Here is a 19814-nt window from a genome sequence, read left to right on the forward strand (position 1 = left end):
AAATGATGTGGATCTGCTAAGAAATCAGGAGATAATGTGCTAAGAAATCACGAACATAATCGACTCCCAGGGGCAAGTGAAGGGGCCCGACAAGAACATTGCCTCCTAGCGCACAGCGCGTCAGGCGCCAGAGCCCCAGCGGCACACGCGGGGCCACAGGGCACCTCGCTGCCCAGGGTGACCATGGAGGTCGGGGCCGGCAGAACCCATCCCCTGGTGCACGGAGCAGCTCCCAGGAAGGGACCGCAGGCTCCACCCTTCCCTAGCACGTGCACTCGTCACCCTACTTTTCAAGAGATAAGCTCTCACTACAGATCCTTTAGCGCATCATTTCTGCCCAAACTATTCAGGGGGTGCAGCCACGTCAGACTCTGGGACGAGGAAGTCCCTGCACCGGCCACGCTGTGCTCCCACAGCAGCCGCCCGCCACATACTCAGCCACGAGCCGTCTCGGTGGTAACAGCTGCCGGAATAGGTGCCCTCCTGGATCTCATGCTGCGGAGGGGCCCCGGGCATCGCCGGGCTGTCCCCTTTCACAGGCGTGGAGGTGACCTGGAAGCTCAGCCTGGGCTCCTCCAACGGGCACACCTCCACGGAGCCAGCTCCCGGCGTGGGAAGGACGCAGGTTGGGTTCTCTCTGCCACTCACTTTGTAGGGTCCTGAGGACACTACACGGGTCTCAGAGGGCTCGGCCGGGCCGCGCCCCAGACAGCTCTCGCGAGGCTGAACTTCACCAAGATGCAAGCAGGTGCCCGTCAGGAGCAACAGCTCTCTGTCGTCCAGAACTTGTGACCTGGGCCCGTGCGGACCACTCAGGTCTGCGTCAGAGCCCGCCAGCGAAGGAGAGGCCATCTCCACAAGCTCCGACGCGGTACAGGAACGGTTCGAGAACATTCGGTCTGTCCGTTCACCGAAAAAGAGTTCCTTGAGATTCCAGGAAAATGAATTCCCATCGGCCTCCCGGGCCTGCACCGCATCCAGGACCCCGGGGAGGTCTGTGGCCAGTGCGTAGTAAGCCGCGGAGCTGCCCACACGGCTGCGCGGGCCTCCACCTCCCGGGTCACACAGCGACACAGGGGCAGAGAATAGGGGGTGCTCTGTGTAAGAGACGCCCAGTGGCCCCACGACGCTCCACTTGGACAGCTGCTCCTTAATTAGGCAAGTCTGCAGCTCATCTCGGTCACTCTCCCCTGCCCACGGCTCATCTAGCACAGGCTTCCAGAATGAGGGTGGCGCTGCCCTGGGGGGGCTTCCGGGCTGCGTGTTCTGCTCACCCCCATACCTGGGGTAGCACGGCAGGAGGCGCTGTCCTGCCGGCTGGCCTGCAGCATGGGGCACGGGCATGACAGAACCAGCCCGATGGTTTGAACCACCGGCACTGCTCACACCTGCCCCCTCCAGCTGTGCCTCCTGGTGCGGGCCACACACCCCAGGGTTTCTGCTCCCACCCTCTGCTGGAGCCGGGCCTTCAGAGTCTTCACGTGAAGCAAACGTCCACGTGTCCCTGGGGCCAGACCCACTTTTTCCCTCAAGGTCCCATATGAGGCTCTCTGGGGCTGCACGCTCCTCCTTCTCCAAGATAGTGTCCTGCTGGGCCTCGGGTAAGGACCACTGGCTATGCGCTGGTGGGCATCCTTCTGGGAGGTTCCGCTGGTCCTTGGACAATGAGTATTCCTGGGTTGTCGGGCTTCTTTCCAGGGTGTTCTGCTGGTCTTTGGACAATGACTTTTCTCTGAGGGCTGCCAGGCTTCCTTCTGGAGTGTTCTGCTGCTGGCCCTCAGGAAATAACCACTTACTGAAGGCTAGTGAGCTTCCTTCTGGGATGTTTCGCTGGTCCTCAGGCAAGGACTGTTCCTGGCATGGTGGGCATCCTTCTGGGATGTTCCGCTGGTCCTCAGGCAATGAGTATTCCTGGGATGGTGGGCATCCTTCTGGGATCTTCTGCTGGTCCTCAGGCAGTGACTGTTCCTGGGATGGTGGGCATCCTCCTGGGATGTTCCACTGGCCCTCAGACAATGACTGTTCCTGGGATGGTGAGCATCCTTCTGGGATGTTCCGCCGGTCCTCAGGCAATGACTGTTCCTGGGATGGTGGGCATCCTTCTGGGATGTTCTGCTGGTCCTTGGGCGATGACTGTTCCTGGGCTGGCAGGCTTCCTTCTGGGATGTTGTCCCCTCTGAGGATTGTAACACGGATGATGTAATTACTTAAGAGCCACAGAAGAACCAAAAGTAAAGACCACACGGATCCTCCTCTATTAAAGACAAATATAAAGCAGTCACCACCATAAGCTATGAGCAGCTCATGTATTCTCTAGATAAATCCTCATTTAACAATGATTTAGCAAAGACAGCCCTGAACACCCAGGACCCTACGTTCAGGGCTCCGGTCAGCATCGTCGCTTCACGGGGAGGGAGCCTCCCTGTAGCCGTGCAGCCCTGTACAATGTTGACCTGTGATCGGCTACAAATGCTATCAGATGTCACAGCCAAAGACAGACAGCTCTGAGAGGCTGGCACAAGGAGGCGCCGTGAGAGCAGGGCCTCACAGGGGTGGGAAGAGCTGGGACACAAGCCCAGGAACTTCGCATGGAGGCCACCGAGGGAGGGGCCGCCTCCAGGCAGGGGGGCGATCACAGAGCCAAAGGCCCTAGGTGAGGACCCCCGCCCCCACAGCTGGCCTGGCCACGGTGGCCCCACGTGACAGATGACGCTGAGCTCCTGCCCGGGGCCAGCCGAAGCCTGACGCCAGCACCAAGATGCACAGAAGGTGGCCGTGGCCGGCCTCGCTGGGGCGTGTGCGCCGGTGATCTGGCAAGCGTCACCACAGAGGTTTGTAAAGAGGCACAGGTTAGGAAGAAACCAACACAAAAGGGCAGGTCCCACAGAGGAGGGAACCGAGAGTGGGGTTCTGGGAACAGCAGCAGTTTTCTGGGGAAAACGAGGGCACGGGCAAGGGTGTGTAGAGGCCAGGCAAAAATCATCTGCGTCTCTGGCTATATCTCTCTATCTCTGTCCATTCACCCAGGTCAAGAGACCAGCCTGGAGCTGGCCCCCAGGAATCGGCACGTCCTCTGCAAGGTCCAAAAAGGAGGCAGAAGGTCTCAATCCCCTTTCTAAGCAGTGCGGGCACCCTCGGAGGGCACGCAGGGTCAGGCCCCAGGGCAGGGTAGGGCACCCTCCCATGTGGGCACGCGGGGCGAGGCCAGGGGCAGCACTGTACCCGCGTCCCACCACCACAGCTCCCAGCAGCCAGGTTTCATAGTGTCACTGCATTCCAGCCAGGGTAAACTGAGGAAGTGACAAGGAGGCTTCTGGGGGAGGCTTTAAGTACAGAGAGGCTCCCGTCCCCCTCCTACCTCCCCTCCACCCTGCTGCCCCAGCTGGCACACAGCAGGGCCCGCACCAGTGCCTCCGGGTGGTTCACGCAGGGTCACAGGCTGGTCTCCAACACAACAATCCACTTGGTTGTGTTAGCAACTGCCTCCGGGGCTCCTGGGAGAGCTGGGAGAATGAGGAGCAGGCACGACCCTTGGTCCCCAGGCACCGAACACTCCCAAAGTCATGCTGCAAACCTGCCTTCCCACTTCCCAGTCTCACCATGTTTGCTGATTTAGCCCATTTTCTGCTACAAAGTAATTCTTAGGGATGATCCTTAGCATTCCTTTTGCAATGCTTATTTATGGAGTGAGTGATGAGTGACTGAGGGAGCGATGAAGGAGTGAATGACAGAGTGAATGAAGGAGGGAGCAAGGGAAGGAGTACGGGAGGGAGGGAAGGAGGGAGGGAGGGAAGGAGGGAGGGAGAGAGGAAGGAAGGGAGTGAAAGGAAGGAAGGAAGGAGTGAATGAAGGAGGGAAGGAGGGAAAGAAGGAGGGAAGGAAGGAAGGAAGGAGGGAGGGAGGGAAGGGAGGGGGGAAGGAAGGGAGGAAGGAGGGAGTAAAGGAGGGAGGGAAGGATGGAAGGAGGGAAGGAGAGAGGGAAGGAGAAAGGGGGGAAGGAGGGAGGGAGGGAAGGAAGGAGGGAAGAAAGGAGGGAGGGAGAGAAGAAGGAGGGAAGGAAGGAGGGAGGGAGGGAGGGAGGGAGGGAGGAACGAGTGAAGAAAGGAAGGAAGGAGTGAAGGAAAGAGGGAAGGAAGGAGAGAGGGAGGAGGGAGGGAAGAAGGAGGGAGGGAAGGAAGGAGAAAAGGAAGGAGGAAGGGAGGGAGGAGGGAAGGAGGAAGGGAGGGAGGAAGGAGGGAAGGAGGGAGGGAGGGAGAAAGGAGGGAGGAAGGAAGAAAGGAAGGAGGGAGGGAAGGAGGAAAGTAGGGAGAGAGGAAGAAGGGAGGGAGGAAGGAAGGAAGGAGAGGAGGGAAGGAAGGAGGGAGGGAGTGAGGGAGGGAGGAAGGAGGGAGGAAGGGAGGAAGGGACAAAGGAAGGAGTGAAGAAAGGAGGGAAGGAGTGAAGGAAGGAGGGAGGGAGGGAGGAAGGAGGGAGGGAAGGAAGGAAGGAGAAAAGGAAGGAGGAAGGGAGGGAGGGAGAAAGGGAGGGAGGGAGGAGGGAAGGAGGAAGGAGGGAGGGAGGAAGGAAGGAAGGAAGGAGAGGAGGGAAGGAAGGAGGGAGGGAGTGAGGGAAGGAGGGAGGAAGGAGGGAGGAAGGGAGGAAGGAAGGAGTGAAGAAAGGAGGGAAGGAGTGAAGGAAGGAGGGAGGGAGGAAGGAGGGAGGGAAGGAAGGGAGGAGAAAAGGAAGGAGGAAGGGAGGAAGGGAGGGAGGGAGGAGGGAAGGAGGAAGGGAGGGAGGAAGGAGGGAAGGAGGGAGAGAGGGAGAAAGGAGGGAGGAAGGAAGGGAGGAAGGAAGGAGGGAGAGAGGAAGAAGGGAGGGAGGGAGGGAGGAAGGAAGGAAGGAGAGGAGGAAAGAAGGAGGGAGTGAGGGAGGGAGGAAGGAGGGAGGAAGGGAGGAAGGAAGGAGTGAAGAAAGGAGGAAAGGAGTGAAGGAAGGAGGGAGGGAGGAAGGAGGGAAGGAAGGAGTGAGGGAGGGAGGGAGGAAGGAGGGAGGAAGGGACAAAGGAAGGAGTGAAGAAAGGAGGGAAGGAGTGAAGGAAGGAGGGAGGGAGGAAGGAGGGAAGGAAGGAGGGAGGGAGGGAAGGAGGGAGGGAAGGAAGGAAGGAGAAAAGGAAGGAGGAAGGGAGGGAGGGAGGAGGGAAGGAGGAAGGGAGGAGGGAAGGAGGAAGGAGGGAAGGAAGGAGGGAGGGAAGAAAGGAGGAAGGAGGAAAGGAAGGAGGGAGGGCAGAAGGAGGGTAGGAGGGAGGGAGGGAGGGAAGGAAGAAGGGAAGGAGTGAAGGAAGGAGTGAAGGAAGGAGGGATGGAAAGAGGGAAGGAGGGAAGGAGGGAGGGAGGAAGGAGGGAAGGAGGGAGGAAGGAGGGAGGAAAGAAGGAGGGAGGGAAGGAAGGAAGGAGAGAAGGAAGGAGGAAGGGAGGGAGGGAGGGAGGAGGGAAGGAGGGAGGGAGGGAGGAAGGAGGGAGGGAGGGAGGGAGGAAGGAAGGAGAGGAGGGAAGGAAGGAGGGAGTGAGGGAGGGAGGAAGGAGGGAGGAAGGGAGGAAGGAAAGAGTGAAGAAAGGAGGGAAGGAGTGAAGGAAGGAGGGAGGGACGGTGGGAGGAAGGAGGGAGGGAGGGAGGGAGGGAGGAAGGAGGGAAGGAGGGAGGGAAGGAAGGAGGGAGGGAAAGAGGGAGGGAGGGAGGGAAGGAGGAGGGAAGGAGGGATGGAAAGAGGGAAGGGGGGAAGGAGGGAGGGAGGAAGGAGGGAGGGAAGAAGGAGGGAGGGAAGAAAGGAAGGAGAGAAGGTAGGAGGAAGGGAGGGAGGGAGGAGGGAAGGAGGAAGGGAGGGAGGAAGGAGGGAAGGAGGGAGGGAGGGAGAAAGGAGGGAGGGAGAAAGGGAGGAAGGAAGGAAGGAAGGAAGGAAGGAAGGAAGGAAGGAAGGAAGGAGAGGAGGGAAGGAAGGAGGGGGTGAGGGAGGGAGGAAGGAGGGAGGAAGGGAGGAAGGAAAGAGGGAAGAAAGGAGGGAAGGAGTGAAGGAAGGAGGGAGGGAGGGAGGGAGGGAAGGAGGGAGGGAGGGAGGGAGGGAAGGAAGGAAGGAAGGAAGGAAGCAAGCAAGCAAGCAAGCAAGCAAGCCAGGGGCAGTGACAAGGACAAGCACACCTACAGGGCCTCTAGGAGGGACGTCGGTCTAGCACTACAACTTGAGCTCAGCACATCCAACCCAAGAGAAGCGTCGGAAGCGGCTCACTGGCAGGACTTGGTTGTCACACAACCTCATCCCAGAAAATGGAGCATGCGGGGCCCAGACGGGAGCTTGGGGCAGAGCAGATGAGAGCCACCGCCAGGGTCCCCCACCCTGAGACTCGCAGGCCGGGAGCCCAGCAGCTTGTAGCAGCGACCACCCCTGGGGCCAGGGGGTCACGCCTCAGGCGGCCCCGCCGGGAGAGGGTCCCCCCGTCCACAGATGGGCACGTGGCACAGAGACCATCCAAAGCAGACCCCAGAGCGAAGTAGCGGAAAGCCAGGGAATCCAAGCCAACGGCAGGAAAGCAGCGAAACCGCAGAGCTCCACGGGAGGTGACGCGTGGAAAGGGCTCGGACTCGCACGTCTCACACACACACGTCCAGGACAACACGCACGGGGTGACCCGGTCTGTGCCACAGGGGCAAGAGCGGCTGCCCACGAGCACCCGCGGACGCGGAGGACACGCTAGGAAGGTGCCCCGCTCCGAGGACGGGGACGTGGCGGGGCAGCCCCAACGGCTGACGGTGGCTCCCGCGGGGAGAAAACTAGTTGAGAAACTCCAAAACGCTGTGTACCGTGGGACCACGATAACTAAGCAGGGACGACCAGTGAGTTTCTCTCTCTGCCTTTCTACATTTTCCACGTGTTCTAACGTGGACTTGACCACTCTACATACAGTATTTCGTTATTTAAAAGAGAGCAGACGCAAATGGTTTTTTAAACGAGGAAATCCTGCTATGTTAACTCCCTGGAACCCCACCCACACAACGGGGCTGGGTCTCAAGGCCACCACCGGGGACCACGCCCAACGGCGGACTCGAGCAAGCACTCGGTGGCCAGGAGCTAGCGCCACCGCTGCTGCGGGCACCTGTCTCCCCGCAGCACGCTCCTCGACCGACCGCGCCGCCTACCGCCGCCCCACCCCACCTCCAGGGGACTCACCGCGGAACAGGCGGAGGCGGGAGGGCAGGAGGGAGGTGGCCTCCGGGGTCTGCCTGGCCCCCGGTCCCTGCGAAGGCTTCTCGGCTTCCCGCTACCTCTAGGGTCTCGCCTCGTGGCAGCTCGTGGTCTCCGACAAGCGAGCCGTTAACCCTGGAATCTGGCAGCAACAGAACAGACCGTTTCCCACCTGCTGACCAAGTCTCCCCCCATGGGACTCGTGAGCAGGGGGGGCCCCGACCTGATCTCAGAAGCCGTGGCGAGCCTACGTCCGCAGCGTGTCCCGGGCCACCCCCTCGCCACTCCGCAGGTGCCCAGTCGGGGCCAGCGGCCCCCACTCTCCCTGCTGCGGTGTCCCAGGCCCTGCCCTCAGCCGGCAGGATCCCACCGCCACCACCCCCGGGGCTGCAGCGCGTCCCTCCATCTGCCGAGAGCCCCCCGAGGGCTCTGCTCTGACTCCAGGTAAAAGCCCAAATCCGTACTGTGACCCCCACGGCCCTGCGGCCCGCCTCCTGACACTCCGCCCAGGGCCTCTGGCCCCCGTCCCTGGAACGCCACTCCTGCCTCCTTTGGTGCTTCACCAAAAGCCACCATCCCAAGGGTCCCTCCCAGGCTCACGGACCCTGAGACTGTACGTCCTCCCCCTGCCTCGCTCTTCCTCCTGAGGGCTGGTCACCTACGCGTCAAGCCTATACTTGCGTGTCACAGCCTCCCCACCAGCTCCCCGGCCCGGTGCCTGTCCACCCACATAGGGCCTAGCACACAGCAGGGGGGGTGGGAGCAGGCGGGCTGTCCCTGTAAATGGCAGTCTGGATCGGGGCTGTGGGGAAGAAGCCCGGCCCCCGGCGGTGGAAGTGGACGGGCCGGCACCATCTTTCCAGTGGACATTCGGACAACAGCCAGAAAAAGCAAGCATCCCCACGTGCCCAGAAATGCCACTTCCGAGAGTTCATCCTGAGGAGGCACAGGGAGAGGGGCAGAAGCGACCCCCACCCCCTGACCTTCCACAGAGAACGTGCGTTAGACACACACACACACGGGAGAGACGGCAGAATGGTGGGAAAGGGAAGACTCAGAACTAGCGACGGAGAAAAGAAACTGAAAAAGGGCCATCTGTGTAGACAGAACGCAGATGCGACGGAGGAAGCCGGCGTGGGAACAGTGGAGACCCCAGCAGAGCCAGCAGCCCGACAAAGCACCTTGTGAAACAAAATGCTACGAGGTCACCTCCAGTGCCTGGAAAGCAACCCTCAGGGCACACACCCCACTCCCAGCCTCGGGTCCGAGCCACGCGCTGCAGAAACCCCCGCTGGGGTTCAGCGCCCAGAACACAGAGCGCTGCCCCACAACACAACGGCTCCCACGTGGCCCCTCCACTCCCCTGGTGACTGTGTTAAACCCCCGTATGTGAGCGCTCAGACAGCAAGTCGGGCCACAGGCGGCAGCACGGGGACAACGTGTTCCAAGGCACCCTGAGCCTGCCCCGTGCGCACGGCATCACTACCACGCCACCCTCCAAGAGGGCCACGGAGCCCTGGACACCTGCTGCTCCCCAGAAGCCCTCTCGTTTCATTTCCGGTGTCCCCTCCCACGGGACGTCAGAGACCAGGGAACGTGAGGACCGCACCCTGTCAGCGGGCAGTGAGGGAGCGGGTACTTGCAGAGTGGGGCCCTGTGGGCTGGGAGCAGAACGGGGCGCAGCTGCTCCTCGCTCCTTGTCAACAGAAAGGTGAGCACTGAGGAGGCTGCCGGGCGGTATCGTGCTCTGTGGTCCCTGCTCCTGGTGCCCCGAAGCCAGAGAGGAGCCCTGCCAGGGCGGGAGCCGTGCTCCCGGCCTGTCCTCACACACCACGGCACCTAAGATGTTCACGTCTTGGGGACTTGGGATATTTGCTGAAATAACATTAAACGCTAAACTAAAAGTACAGAGGAGAAACACAACGAGCAAATAGGCCTAGAACTACTTAACTTAGGGGTTAACGCGATAGGCTACATTAACACTGTCGTAGGCTACGTGAGGCTCCACAGATCTACTCGTAAAACACCACCAACAAGCTACCCCCGGGACCCTCTCTATGCTCATGGCTGTCAGACTCACGACACGTCCCATCCCCTGGGAACACAGAAGGCCCACGACAGACAGGGTCTCCACGAATGCCCGGCGGCCACTCGCTTACACTCTCCATCCTGCCCAGCACGCCCGTGCCCCCTCCCTCCGAGGTGTAGAGCTGTGTGTGGCTGGGCAGCCATGGACGCACCTGGGAGGAAGAGGCTGGGCCGACCCTTGGCCTCGCCGGCCGGGTCCCAGCCCTGGTGGGGGTCCACAGCACTCTCCCCAGGCTCACTCTGGTTGCCAACGTCCAAGCAGTTGGTCAGGTTTGGCCGTGGTAAGGAACTGTCATATGCGAGCTCCATGTAGTCGTAGAAACCGGGAATCAGAAAAGTGATATTCTAGAAAAGAAACGATGACATTTCAGATCTGGTGAGGATCCACCCTGACCCACGGGGCCGGCGCACCATCCGGTCTGCAGACAAAATGAACGCGACGCGAGCACATCTCCGGGCAAGGTGAGCAAAGACCCCAGGTCGTATTCCTTTCAACAGACCCACAAAGCCCCTCTGACACTCAACATGGAATTCGTGACTTTTCCTCCCTTTTCTTACGAAAAAACAAAATCAACAACTGAAGCTACCAATACCAACACACCTCCATGTCTCCCGGGCAGATGTTCGCCCCATGTTTTCCTTAGGCATGAAAGCCACGTGTGCAAATCTCACGTGTGCAAACGTGGCTCTCAGGGAGCGATGGGTGCCCAGGATAAGACACAGGACCTGGGGCGCCTCTGCTGTGCTGGCCAGCGCCTCAGCATGAGGGTCCCAGGCCCCGGAGCTGCAAGGACACGTGCCCTCTCTGAACCCGTGTGCGCCCCCTACTCACAGCCGTGTGAATCTGGAACACGGTCTAATCCAGAGGCAGGTCCATCCACCCCACACGCGGTCCCTACAAAGACGGGACGCCCTCGATGTTCCTGCGGGAACCCCTGGTCCAGAACTCACACTGACTGTGTTTTCATTAACTTCAAACTAAGTTTACCTTCATTTAACTAAGTTTCAGCTTACTTGCTCCTTAATATTTCTAACTAGAAAACAAAGAGGGACCTGTGTTTGGACCTTGTCACTGGGTCTGAGAATGACAAGAGGGAACAACGTTCCCTTCCTCTGCGGCAGCGCGTGGTGAACAAGGTGCTCCTTGAAGGGCTGCAGGCACCCAAGGGCCGAGCCAGCCGGGCGCACCGGCACAGTGGCCACTCAACGTCAAAAGCGATGCGCCAGCCGGCAGCCTCTCCCTCCCCCATGACCCTCCTCCCACTGAGCAGAGGGCCCGTGTCCCCTTTCCAGGACCCAGGAGGACCCTGGAACCACGTGAGGAGCATGCTGTGGCTGCCTGAGATGCTCACCTGCCCTTGGAGCCTGGCCACCACACGACACACAGGGGCTCTCGACACCGCCCCAGCCACGGACCCAGGCAGCCAGACCCACGGGTAGGCGCGCCTGGGGACGATGCCAGCCCCGGCTGACACTACATCAAAGAGAATAGGCCATCCCGCCGAGCCCAGCCCAAAGGGCCCATCTGTGACCTAAATATGAGATTGTCATGTTTTAGGCACCAAGCTCACAATGGTTTGCAGCAACAGATACAGACTCTCAGCACGGTCTTAGATAGAAACTGGCAGTTGGCATCCCAGCTGGGCCTGGCTCTTGGTGTGTGGAGAGTTCCGCCTCCCCGTGTTCAAGAAATTCAGAGAAAGCTCCATCCAAGGAAGAAGTTCATAAACACTTTCCTCTGACTCTGACCGCACAACAGACCCCCCCCAAGATGGCCCCCAGGGCACAGGAGGTGAGATAAGCCCCAAGCTCCACGCGCAGAGAAAATCCCCACAGGTGGGACACACGCTCTGCTCGGGACAGGTCTCAGGGTGACAGCCCCTCGCTCTCCCAGGGCAGCACCTCGAGACAGCCCAGGGGGTCATGGAGGGCTCGGTGTGGGGTCCAGAGAAATGAGTGCAGACAGGGAGCACGCTGCCCGGCACCCGCCAGGGGCAGCCAGGGGACCGGCCCAGCAGACAGGGAGGTACGAGGCCTGTGGCAAGCACAGGTCCTCACTGTGGAAATGGACCAGCCCCCTGCAGGGGCATGCAGGCTGGCCACCCACGCAAGGCCCACCTTGCCCAGGAGCTCCGTCTTCCCGTAACCGAACAGCATCAGGGCAAAGCTGTGGTTGATGCCATAGATGGTCCCGTCGGGCAGGAGGGTGATGAGGCCGCTGATGGTGGAGAACACCCAGACTGACGCCGAGTAACCCCGCTCAGGCACTGCCCTGCCGTCTTCCACCATCTCGCTTCTGGGCTCGGATTTCAGTTTTAAGCTCAGAGGGAAGGTGGTGCCATCTTTGGCTCTCCCGACAGACCTCTGAATCTTGAGATTCTGGAAGGAACACGCACCACTGAGCTGACAGCAGCATCGCACCCAGCCCCAGCTTTGAGTCTTTGCAGCCTGAGAAGTGAACCCACCCACGTGTGCTGGGGAGCACCCCCAAACATCACACTCCCCACACCGGCCTTCCTTCCCTGAGCTCCCCGCACCCCGCCTTTGCCCCAGGGAAAGCGGAAGCTGGCCAGGAGCTGTGACCGGGGGCGAGGGCACCCCAGCACGGCAGCCGCTCACCACTCCAGAAAGGCCCGAGGGCAGCAGACACCAGGGCAACCAAGACGCGCGCGAGGGCTGGCGTCTGGGAGGGAGGGCCAGCGTTCCTCCCCGCTCTCCACCTCGGACCGCCAGTATCCCCAGGGTGCCCCCCTCTGCGGACGGCCCCATCCCTCACTCCGTCCCCCATCCTTCGGCCTGAGGGGCAGTGGCTCCCTGCTGTTGCTGACTACTGGGTGGCCACGCCCCATCTGCCTCGTCGGCACCTCCATCACCCACGAGAGCACATCCTTGCTTTACGTTTCCCTTCTTGAAGACTTGGAATGTATCCAGTTTCAAGTAAACCTCGACCAAGGCAATATCCTCACCAGGGGCTTTGAGACTGTGCGCCCTTTCAGGTTTCAAGATGAGGCCCAGGCTTCTGTGCCCACCCCTCGCCCTATCCCACCCACCCCTTCGAGGGGCCACCTCGGAGACAGAAGATGTGAAGGGGCCCACGTCGTGGGCACCGCCCTGAACACAGGAGGGGAGCTTCACTCAGCAGCACTGCACCCTCAACAGGGTCGGGACTCCACACGCCAGGCTCCGTGCACCAAGGCCGTAGGCCAGGCGCCAGGTCCCAGGGGGCCCCACAAGGAATGAGGGGTGCAGCACCTGTCTCCACTCGCTGCCGGGGAGTCGGGGACTCTAGTTCGAGGTTATTACAAACGTGCCTTCTAGAACATACTTCTCTTGGATGCGCCTGCGTTCAGACTGAGCAGGTGCTGACACGCGAGCTCCCAGCGGGGCTGGGCCAACAGGCGCCCCCCACCCCCCGGCCTTGGGGCAGGGGAGAGGACACAGAGACAATAAGGACTAGGGACGGGGGCAGGGGGTTCCCATTGAGCTGGAAAGCTGAAAAATAGCCGATGACTGCTCAGGGGGTTCGGCTCTTGGCCTGAGGCCAGCCAGAGAACCAACGAGCGCCTTTGGGTGGCCTGAAACCACCTGCGAGTGCCTATGGGTGGCCTGAAACAATCTCTGATTTCTTACAGCGGCAGAGGTGACTTTAGGCAAAAATCAACCGTCCAGTCTGATCCTGCAGGTCACTGGGGTGTGACATGAGGTGAACTCACTGCAGTGTGGGTCACTGGTGTGGAGGCTGCACACTAGTAGGAAACGGGACTCCTGGGAACTGGGAGGATTCGGTCAGCATCAGAACCTCCCCCCGACCCCAGACCGCCACTGACCCCAAAGCTGCCGGCCCTCCCCCATCTGACTGCCATCCTGCCTTGAGGGGACACCTGCCATCAGCCCGTTCTCCCTGTCCCTCAAGACCCCGGACCTGTCAGTAAAGAGAGGCAGCAGGCGTTCCCTACCCCAGGCTCCAGGGAGAGGACCGAGGGGACAGGGCAGTCAGTTGGAGAGCCACACGGGCCCTGACCGGGTAAGGCTTCTGAGCCCAGAGAGCAACAGGGGAACGGGTGCCACTGAGCACAGGTCCCAGCCTGTGTGGCCAGGTCACGGATTCCAGTCTGGGAGATGAACGGTCACCAGTCACTGGATAGACAGACTCCCTGCGGTGGCCAGAGGTCCCCGGGGTCCTACCTGTGGGACGAGCTCGCCGGGCGGAGGCAGCTGCACAGAAGGGATGAGGTCTGCCATGTGCTGCCCGAGCACCTCCTCCCCGGACGCGTACCCGTACAGGAGAGGGAAGAGGCTGTCGCACGACGTTATGGTTCCCTAGGAGGAAGTACCAGCATTTTTAAGCCTTAGGATAAAACTCCTGGCACCTCAGCTTCAAGCTCCACCAAACGCCAAGTCTCGAGCTTGAAAGTTCGCACCGCGCGCGGCAGAAGTGTGCGAGGCGTGCACAAACACTCCTGAGGCCCAAATCCCTGACTTCTCGAGATGTTCCGCAGAAGCCGGCACAAACGACACCCACAGCTCACAGCCCAGGGCTGTGTACCACACACGGTGCGGAAACAGTCCTGTGAGTGGTTCTGATTATATCCCAGTAGTACACATGAGGAAACTGAGGCACAGGGAGATTGGATTCCTTGCCCAAGTGCACACAGTGGGGGGTGCAGCGGGGCCTCCCACAAGCCCCAAAGGCACACAGCAGGCCACAAGGTGAGCCCGAGCTCCGGGAGCAACGCCACAGGGTCAAGTTCCGTGCAGCTGAGATGCCGCGGGCACACTCACATCGCTCTGGAAAGCGACCCAGGCCGAGACGCGCTCCACGGGCTCCAGCATGACCACACAGCAGAGGCTGCGTTCCCGCTTCACCTTCTTCATCCACACAGAAACTGGAACCTTCTCCCCACTGCGGCTCACGATGTCCACCTGTGGGGACAGACGGGCCTGCACCTGGCCCTCCCTGGACCCCAGGCCCGTGGACGTCTGCAGCCTCTGCTCACCTGCCCCACATCTCGGAAACGAACCAAAGTATAAACAAGGTTTTGGACACTTAACCTAACAGTCTCTGAGCCAACGTTCTATGGGAGGAGAAGGGCTTTTGGCAGCTTCGTTCAACACCACAGGGGAAACAGCATCCGTAACTTCTTGAGGAAACAGACACCAATGTGTGGTGAACATGCCAACTTTTTCTTCACGACAGCCAGGTGGCCTTTCAGAAGTAGCGGACCACATCTCACTCCCCTTGGTGCCCGGGGCCAAGGGCTCAGCATCTAACACGCAGTTCAACCCGTCAACTGCCAGCTGATGCACCACACGGGGAGGACCGAAGCCCCCGGGAAACCTTGCCAGCCCCGCCAACGAACACCGACACACAGAGCTGGAGATTTAGGGGTGGGGACCCTGAGACGAGAGCATCCGCGCCGCATCCTGCAGGCCTGCAAACCGCTGACTGGCCTCCTCCCCCATCAGGTGGTACCGCCCTCACGCCAGCCCAGCTGTCCCCCGCACCAGCACCAAAGGGGAGGACAGCGGCCGCGGTGGCCGGTGACCGGCCGTGTTTGTACGGCCCCGGCGGCACACGCCGGGCACTCACCACCGTGCCAAACACAACGGCGGCGTGGCCGTCAGCCTCCACATGCTCTTCGCTGAGGGCCTTCACCACGTCGGAATCTGGCTTCAGGAAGAACTGCGTGAGCTTCTGGCCGATCAGGTCATGGCTGCTGTACCCCAGGAGCTGGCAAGCCTTGTCGTTGGCGACCAGGATCTGGGGGTCACGGAGAGGAGAGGGCACGAGCATCACCGGCGGCGCCTCTAACCCCCGGGAACAGCAGACGAGGCGGCATGGTCCAGCGTCCTCCTCCCAGTGTCCTGCCCTGGCGGTTCACAGCAGTGACGCCTTGGGTCCTCGGGGGCCTTGGCCACAGAGGGGGACACAAGAAATGGCAGCGCCACGACCGGGCACCTCACGTCATCAAGACTACGTGGACGTGTGGGGACTTAGGCCATACTCCTGCCCACCGAACAATTTCAGTTCTCTGTGCCCCTAAGCGCTCTGCTCTCACGCTGGGAATGCATTCTCACTCTCGGGCGGCCAGTGCCTTAGACAGCACGAGCGCGTGCCTCGCCCCCTCCCTGGGGTCTCCACCTTGGTGAGAGGACTGTTTGGTGTGGTTGAGTCTTGTTTATGTCGCTTCTGCAACTACACAGGTGAAACCCAATGCTTTTCTGATCTCACTTAACACAAACGCCTCTGTTTGAGGCCACAGGTTGAAGACACGGGCTACACACTCATGGCAGGGTCACAAACCGAAGCAAATACCTCTGTGGTCTTGGCGTCCACAGTGAAAACAGCCTTGTTCGGGTTGGACACGGGGGCCGGGAGGAGGGGCGTGGACTGCCCCGAAGACAAGCCCCGCAGCAGGGAACAGCAGGACGCGCCCCCCAGGGACCCGGCCGCGTCCGACCGCTCCGGTGCGGCCAGGCAGTGCGGCTTGCTCGCGCACATATTCTGGGCAGCCAGCGAGGACAGACAGTAGGAGCTCCATCTGCCTTCTGGAAAGAGAAGGAAAGGAAGCCTTGGACCTGCCAGGAGCGCACTCCTCAAACACCGCCACACACAGCCCCTGCTCTCAGTTCCTGCCAAAGGCTCCAAGGGCTGGTTTGCACCCCTGGGTGCGTCTCAAACGTCCCCAGAGCCCAACAGAACAACACCTGGGTGTGTCTAGCCATGCGGAGTCGCACCTATGGGGAGCAGGCCCAGCCTCAGTGATTCTGTGTAAACACACTCTGAGGTCCCTTTCCACCCAGCCCCCCAAGGGGTGCCCTCCTGGGTCTGTCCTAACGCCCCTCGATCCCAGAAAGTCTCCCAAATCCAAGAGCTGCCTGGCTGTCCCCGCCCCTTCCTCTCTCCCTCATTCATTGGTCAGGTTCACTCACGATCCCTCCAGAAAACCCCCTCCCGGTAACAGGTCCAGTGGCTCCCAAGATGCTCAACCCCGTGGCTAGTTCTCAGGGCTCCTTCACCCCCACCATCAGCAGCCCTGGGCCAGGGGGCAGCTCCCCAGCTCTTAAACCTCTGCCCTTGGCAGAGCTCCCTCCCCCCTCCACCTGCCTGAGCTCTCATCACCCTGGAACCCTGGGGATCAAGCTCACCGCTTCCGCTCCATCCCAGCCACTCCTTGGTGGCTTTAAATACACTTCACCTAGGAATGTGCTGCGAGGCCCCTGCTTACACCCCTGCCCTGCCTCTCCTTTCCCATCTCAGTAAATGTCAGCTCCATCCTTCAAACGGCTCAAAAACCAGGTAAAGACAAGTCTTCCCCCCTTTCCCCTCCTTAGCTCATGGGCCCACCCCAGACCATTCTAGGAGCCTGGAAACTGCACGGCCCAGAGCCTCGGCCCTCCTCTTCCGGGCTGCCCCAGGCCCGGCCTGATCTCCTTACAGCACCAGACAGGCGCTGTGGCCCCAGCTCCGCCCCCTGCTCCCCAAGCAGACACCCACCCATGCTCCCTCCCAAGGCCAAGGGCGAGGGTGGCCACCTGCCTGCCTCACAGACCTGCCCAGCCCACCCCACAGAACCTCCAGCCCTCACCTGGAGGACCTAGCCTCTGCTCCCCTCTGAACAGCCCCACCCTGTGCCTCCAGGCCAGCACGTGAGCCCTCTTCTTGGGCTCCAACCCTCCTCCTCCGTGGGACTGTTCCTCACCTCCACCTTTCCTCCAGCACCAGCCCTTCTATCAACCTAACAGACTCCCCGTGTCCTAGCCCCGGGCTGCAGGCATGCACCTCTGTCTCCCAAAGCACCCCCTCCGACAACGAGCCCCTCGGGGGTGTCTGGGCTCTGGAGGCACCAGTTAACTTGGGGAAACATGAGCGAGTGGGTAGCAGGTGCCTCGACCTTCTGCCCCCTCCCCCCACCACACTGGGCACCATCTTCTGCACTGGAAAGCTAGCTGCCCTCAAGCCCGTGTTACTCATCTGTAACTGGGAAGAAAGCATGAGCCTGCAGCCCAGCAGCTGGGAAATATTTACCGAACTAAAGCCGCAAAACTGTATCTTACTTGCAAGGCAGCCCAGCCCAGGGTCGCGCTCACACACACTCCGCAGGACAGGCTCATGCCTAAGAATCACGGCGGCGCAGGAGAGGCTTCAGCCTGCACCGCCGCCCGCACACAGAGCGCGTCCTCTCAGCAAGAAGAGAGAGAGTGGCCAGAGCCCAGAGCGCCCCCTCGCCTGCGTTTTCGACACCGCCACCCACGATGCCCAGAAGGGGCGGGTACCGGAGAGGGCCATCCTGCTGTGGCACAGCTTCGCCAGCCCATTCCTTCTGCTCAGGTGTCTGTGCGCCGAGGACGAGGACCTGCGGGGCTCGGAGGTGGTCCGCACGGCGGGGCTCTCGGCCGGGCCTCCGCCCTCCATCGGGGAGCTGGCAGGCCAGGAGAACAACTGGAAAACAAAGCGAACGCCATCAGCATCTGCAGCACAAGAACCAAGAGGCAACTGATCGCCCCGCGAGGCTGAGAGCCGCTCAGCCCCACGGCCTCCCCCAGCTTACAAGGCGAGCCCAGAAGTCCTGCTAGGAGAAGTCCTTTGGGAGAAACGTGGGGGCAGAGACGGGAAGGAAAGAAGAAAATGAGGACAGAGCAGAGCAGGGCAGGAGGGACCTCCAAGGAAGGCCCAGGCTGCAGCGGCACCCCGACTACAGATGGCCCCAGGTGAAGGGCGTTCCCGACGACAGGAGCACCCGCCAGCGTGTGAGGCTCTGTGTGGCCCCAGCTTTCCCCAAACCCACTGCATCTGACCAGCCACACCCAGAATCATCCATGGGGCTTCCAACAAAATAGCAACGCAAAGCCAACATACAGAGTCTGGAGATAGGCCTGGCACCAGACATTTGTGTTGTTAACTTCTTATTTTTAAATACTTGCAAGCAGTTGTAAGGAAAGCAAATACAGAAAAATCTCCTGCGTCCTTCACCATTTCCTCCAAAGGTGACATCTTGCAGAACCACTGTCTGGAGGTCCAGGCCAGGGTATACGGAACCTGCTTCCAAGACCCTCGTGGGCCTCTCCCCCCACCAATGCTCCCTCGTGGGCACACACAGGCCCAAGGACTGGCTGAGGGGCTTCCTTTCCAAGGAAGACCAGGCTTCAATAAGCAGGCGAGGGTGCCCCACAGGATGGACCTGCTATGGAAAGGGAAGGCAGATGCTCCCCCCCACCACCACATTGCAGCTCCAAACTCCAAGGAGGCCCCGCCTACCCGTTCTATTCTGGCTTGAAGGCCTTCATGAAGATTCACCACCAGGAGAGGAGGGCAGTGACTTTCACAGTTAACGGCTTTGAGCCCAATCTATAATTTTGCATACAGTGGTAACAGCATGGGATCTCCAGTATGTTCACGTTCCAGGCCCCTCAGGTGTTAGGGCCCGGCCAATGCTCACCTCAGCTGCCAGCTCCTGAGCACGGTGGGGCAGGGGCCCCCTAGACAGAAAACTGAAGGCCCTCCTATCACCAGCATGGAAGGCTGCTGACGTCAAAACATGCCAGCGAGCCACAGAAATGGAGGTCGGGACAGCAGAGGAACAAAAAAGACGACAAAACAATCAATTTCACAAACAGACTGATGTTGTGATTGATGTCAGCACCCGGTGAAGATCGGTGGGGGGGTGAACGCTGCTCCCCGGCACAGCCCCCTGGCCTGCCAGCATCAGCCCCTTCTGTGCACAATGTGAGCAACGATAATGCACAACTCTCAGCACGCTTGTGACGACCCAAGGGTCTCAGCTGCTACCGCGAATTAGAAATGCCTAATAGCCTTGAGCTGTCAGTTTGGGAGTTGGCGTAATTAGGGGCAAAGTGGCACCTCTATGACTTGCCATGTACAAAAACTAGTTCCAGGTGAATTTAAAAACAAAACATAAAAGTTCTAGGGAAAAAAAAAGATGAAGCATACAGTGGCCTGGGTAACTTGAGCGGGCCCTGTATCCCAGACCAGCTAGAGCTCATTAAGAATATTGGTGCTGCGGCATCTCGGAGCTACCCAGAAAAGACACGACCTTTGAAAGATGCACATGAGCTGTACAGAGCTGTAAGCAGGTCACCCTAATGAGGCAGGGGCTCCCCGAAAGGACGCCAGGGCCCCAACAAGGGACAGTGTGGCCCTAGCTCAGGAGCCTGGGCCCTGGCAAAAGCAATCTTCCTGATTGCTTCCAAGATCAAGAACAAGCAAATACATTCTCTTCCAACAAAAAAGACAGGGAAACAGGTACCTTCAGTGAGAGTCTACAGAAGAATCAAACAGATCCAGACCCACAAGAACATCAGATGTTAGAAGTACCCAGGTATATGTTTAAAACGTAAAAGATGTGAGTCAAAAAGTGAGAACAAGAGTTTCTCAAAAATAACTACATACTGACTGAAAGAATCGATTTCAGCATTATACAAATGAAGATGTAATTTAAAAACTTTCCCACAAAGATCTCTAAGCCCAGATGGCTTCACTGGTGAATTCTAT

General features: G+C 60.1%; 1 protein-coding gene across 3 annotated transcripts in view; it reads right to left on the minus strand.

Moving 5' to 3' along the window:
• PASK (PAS domain containing serine/threonine kinase) overlaps positions 1–19814 on the minus strand; it is a 41820-nt gene that overhangs the window by 13081 nt on the left and 8925 nt on the right. For 2 of the 3 annotated variants that reach the window (XR_008295681.1, XM_053216080.1), the window contains exons 3-11: positions 17579–17744; positions 15618–15850; positions 14892–15062; positions 14084–14224; positions 13487–13621; positions 11420–11680; positions 9454–9646; positions 7199–7355; positions 435–2176 (exon numbers count right to left, since the gene is read on the minus strand). Coding sequence is in view for 2 of the 3 variants with exons in the window: in XM_053216080.1 (XP_053072055.1) it covers positions 435–2176; positions 7199–7355; positions 9454–9646; positions 11420–11680; positions 13487–13621; positions 14084–14224; positions 14892–15062; positions 15618–15850; positions 17579–17717 (3172 nt within the window). In the remaining variant the exon portion in view is untranslated. Of the gene's footprint in view, positions 1–434; positions 2177–7198; positions 7356–9453; positions 9647–11419; positions 11681–13486; positions 13622–14083; positions 14225–14891; positions 15063–15617; positions 15851–17359; positions 17745–19814 lie in introns of all 3 variants that reach the window. The other variant, XM_053216081.1, reaches the window with a different exon arrangement.

Source organism: Acinonyx jubatus, chromosome C1 (assembly GCF_027475565.1).
Source record: "Acinonyx jubatus isolate Ajub_Pintada_27869175 chromosome C1, VMU_Ajub_asm_v1.0, whole genome shotgun sequence".
Lineage (NCBI taxonomy): Eukaryota > Metazoa > Chordata > Mammalia > Carnivora > Felidae > Acinonyx > Acinonyx jubatus.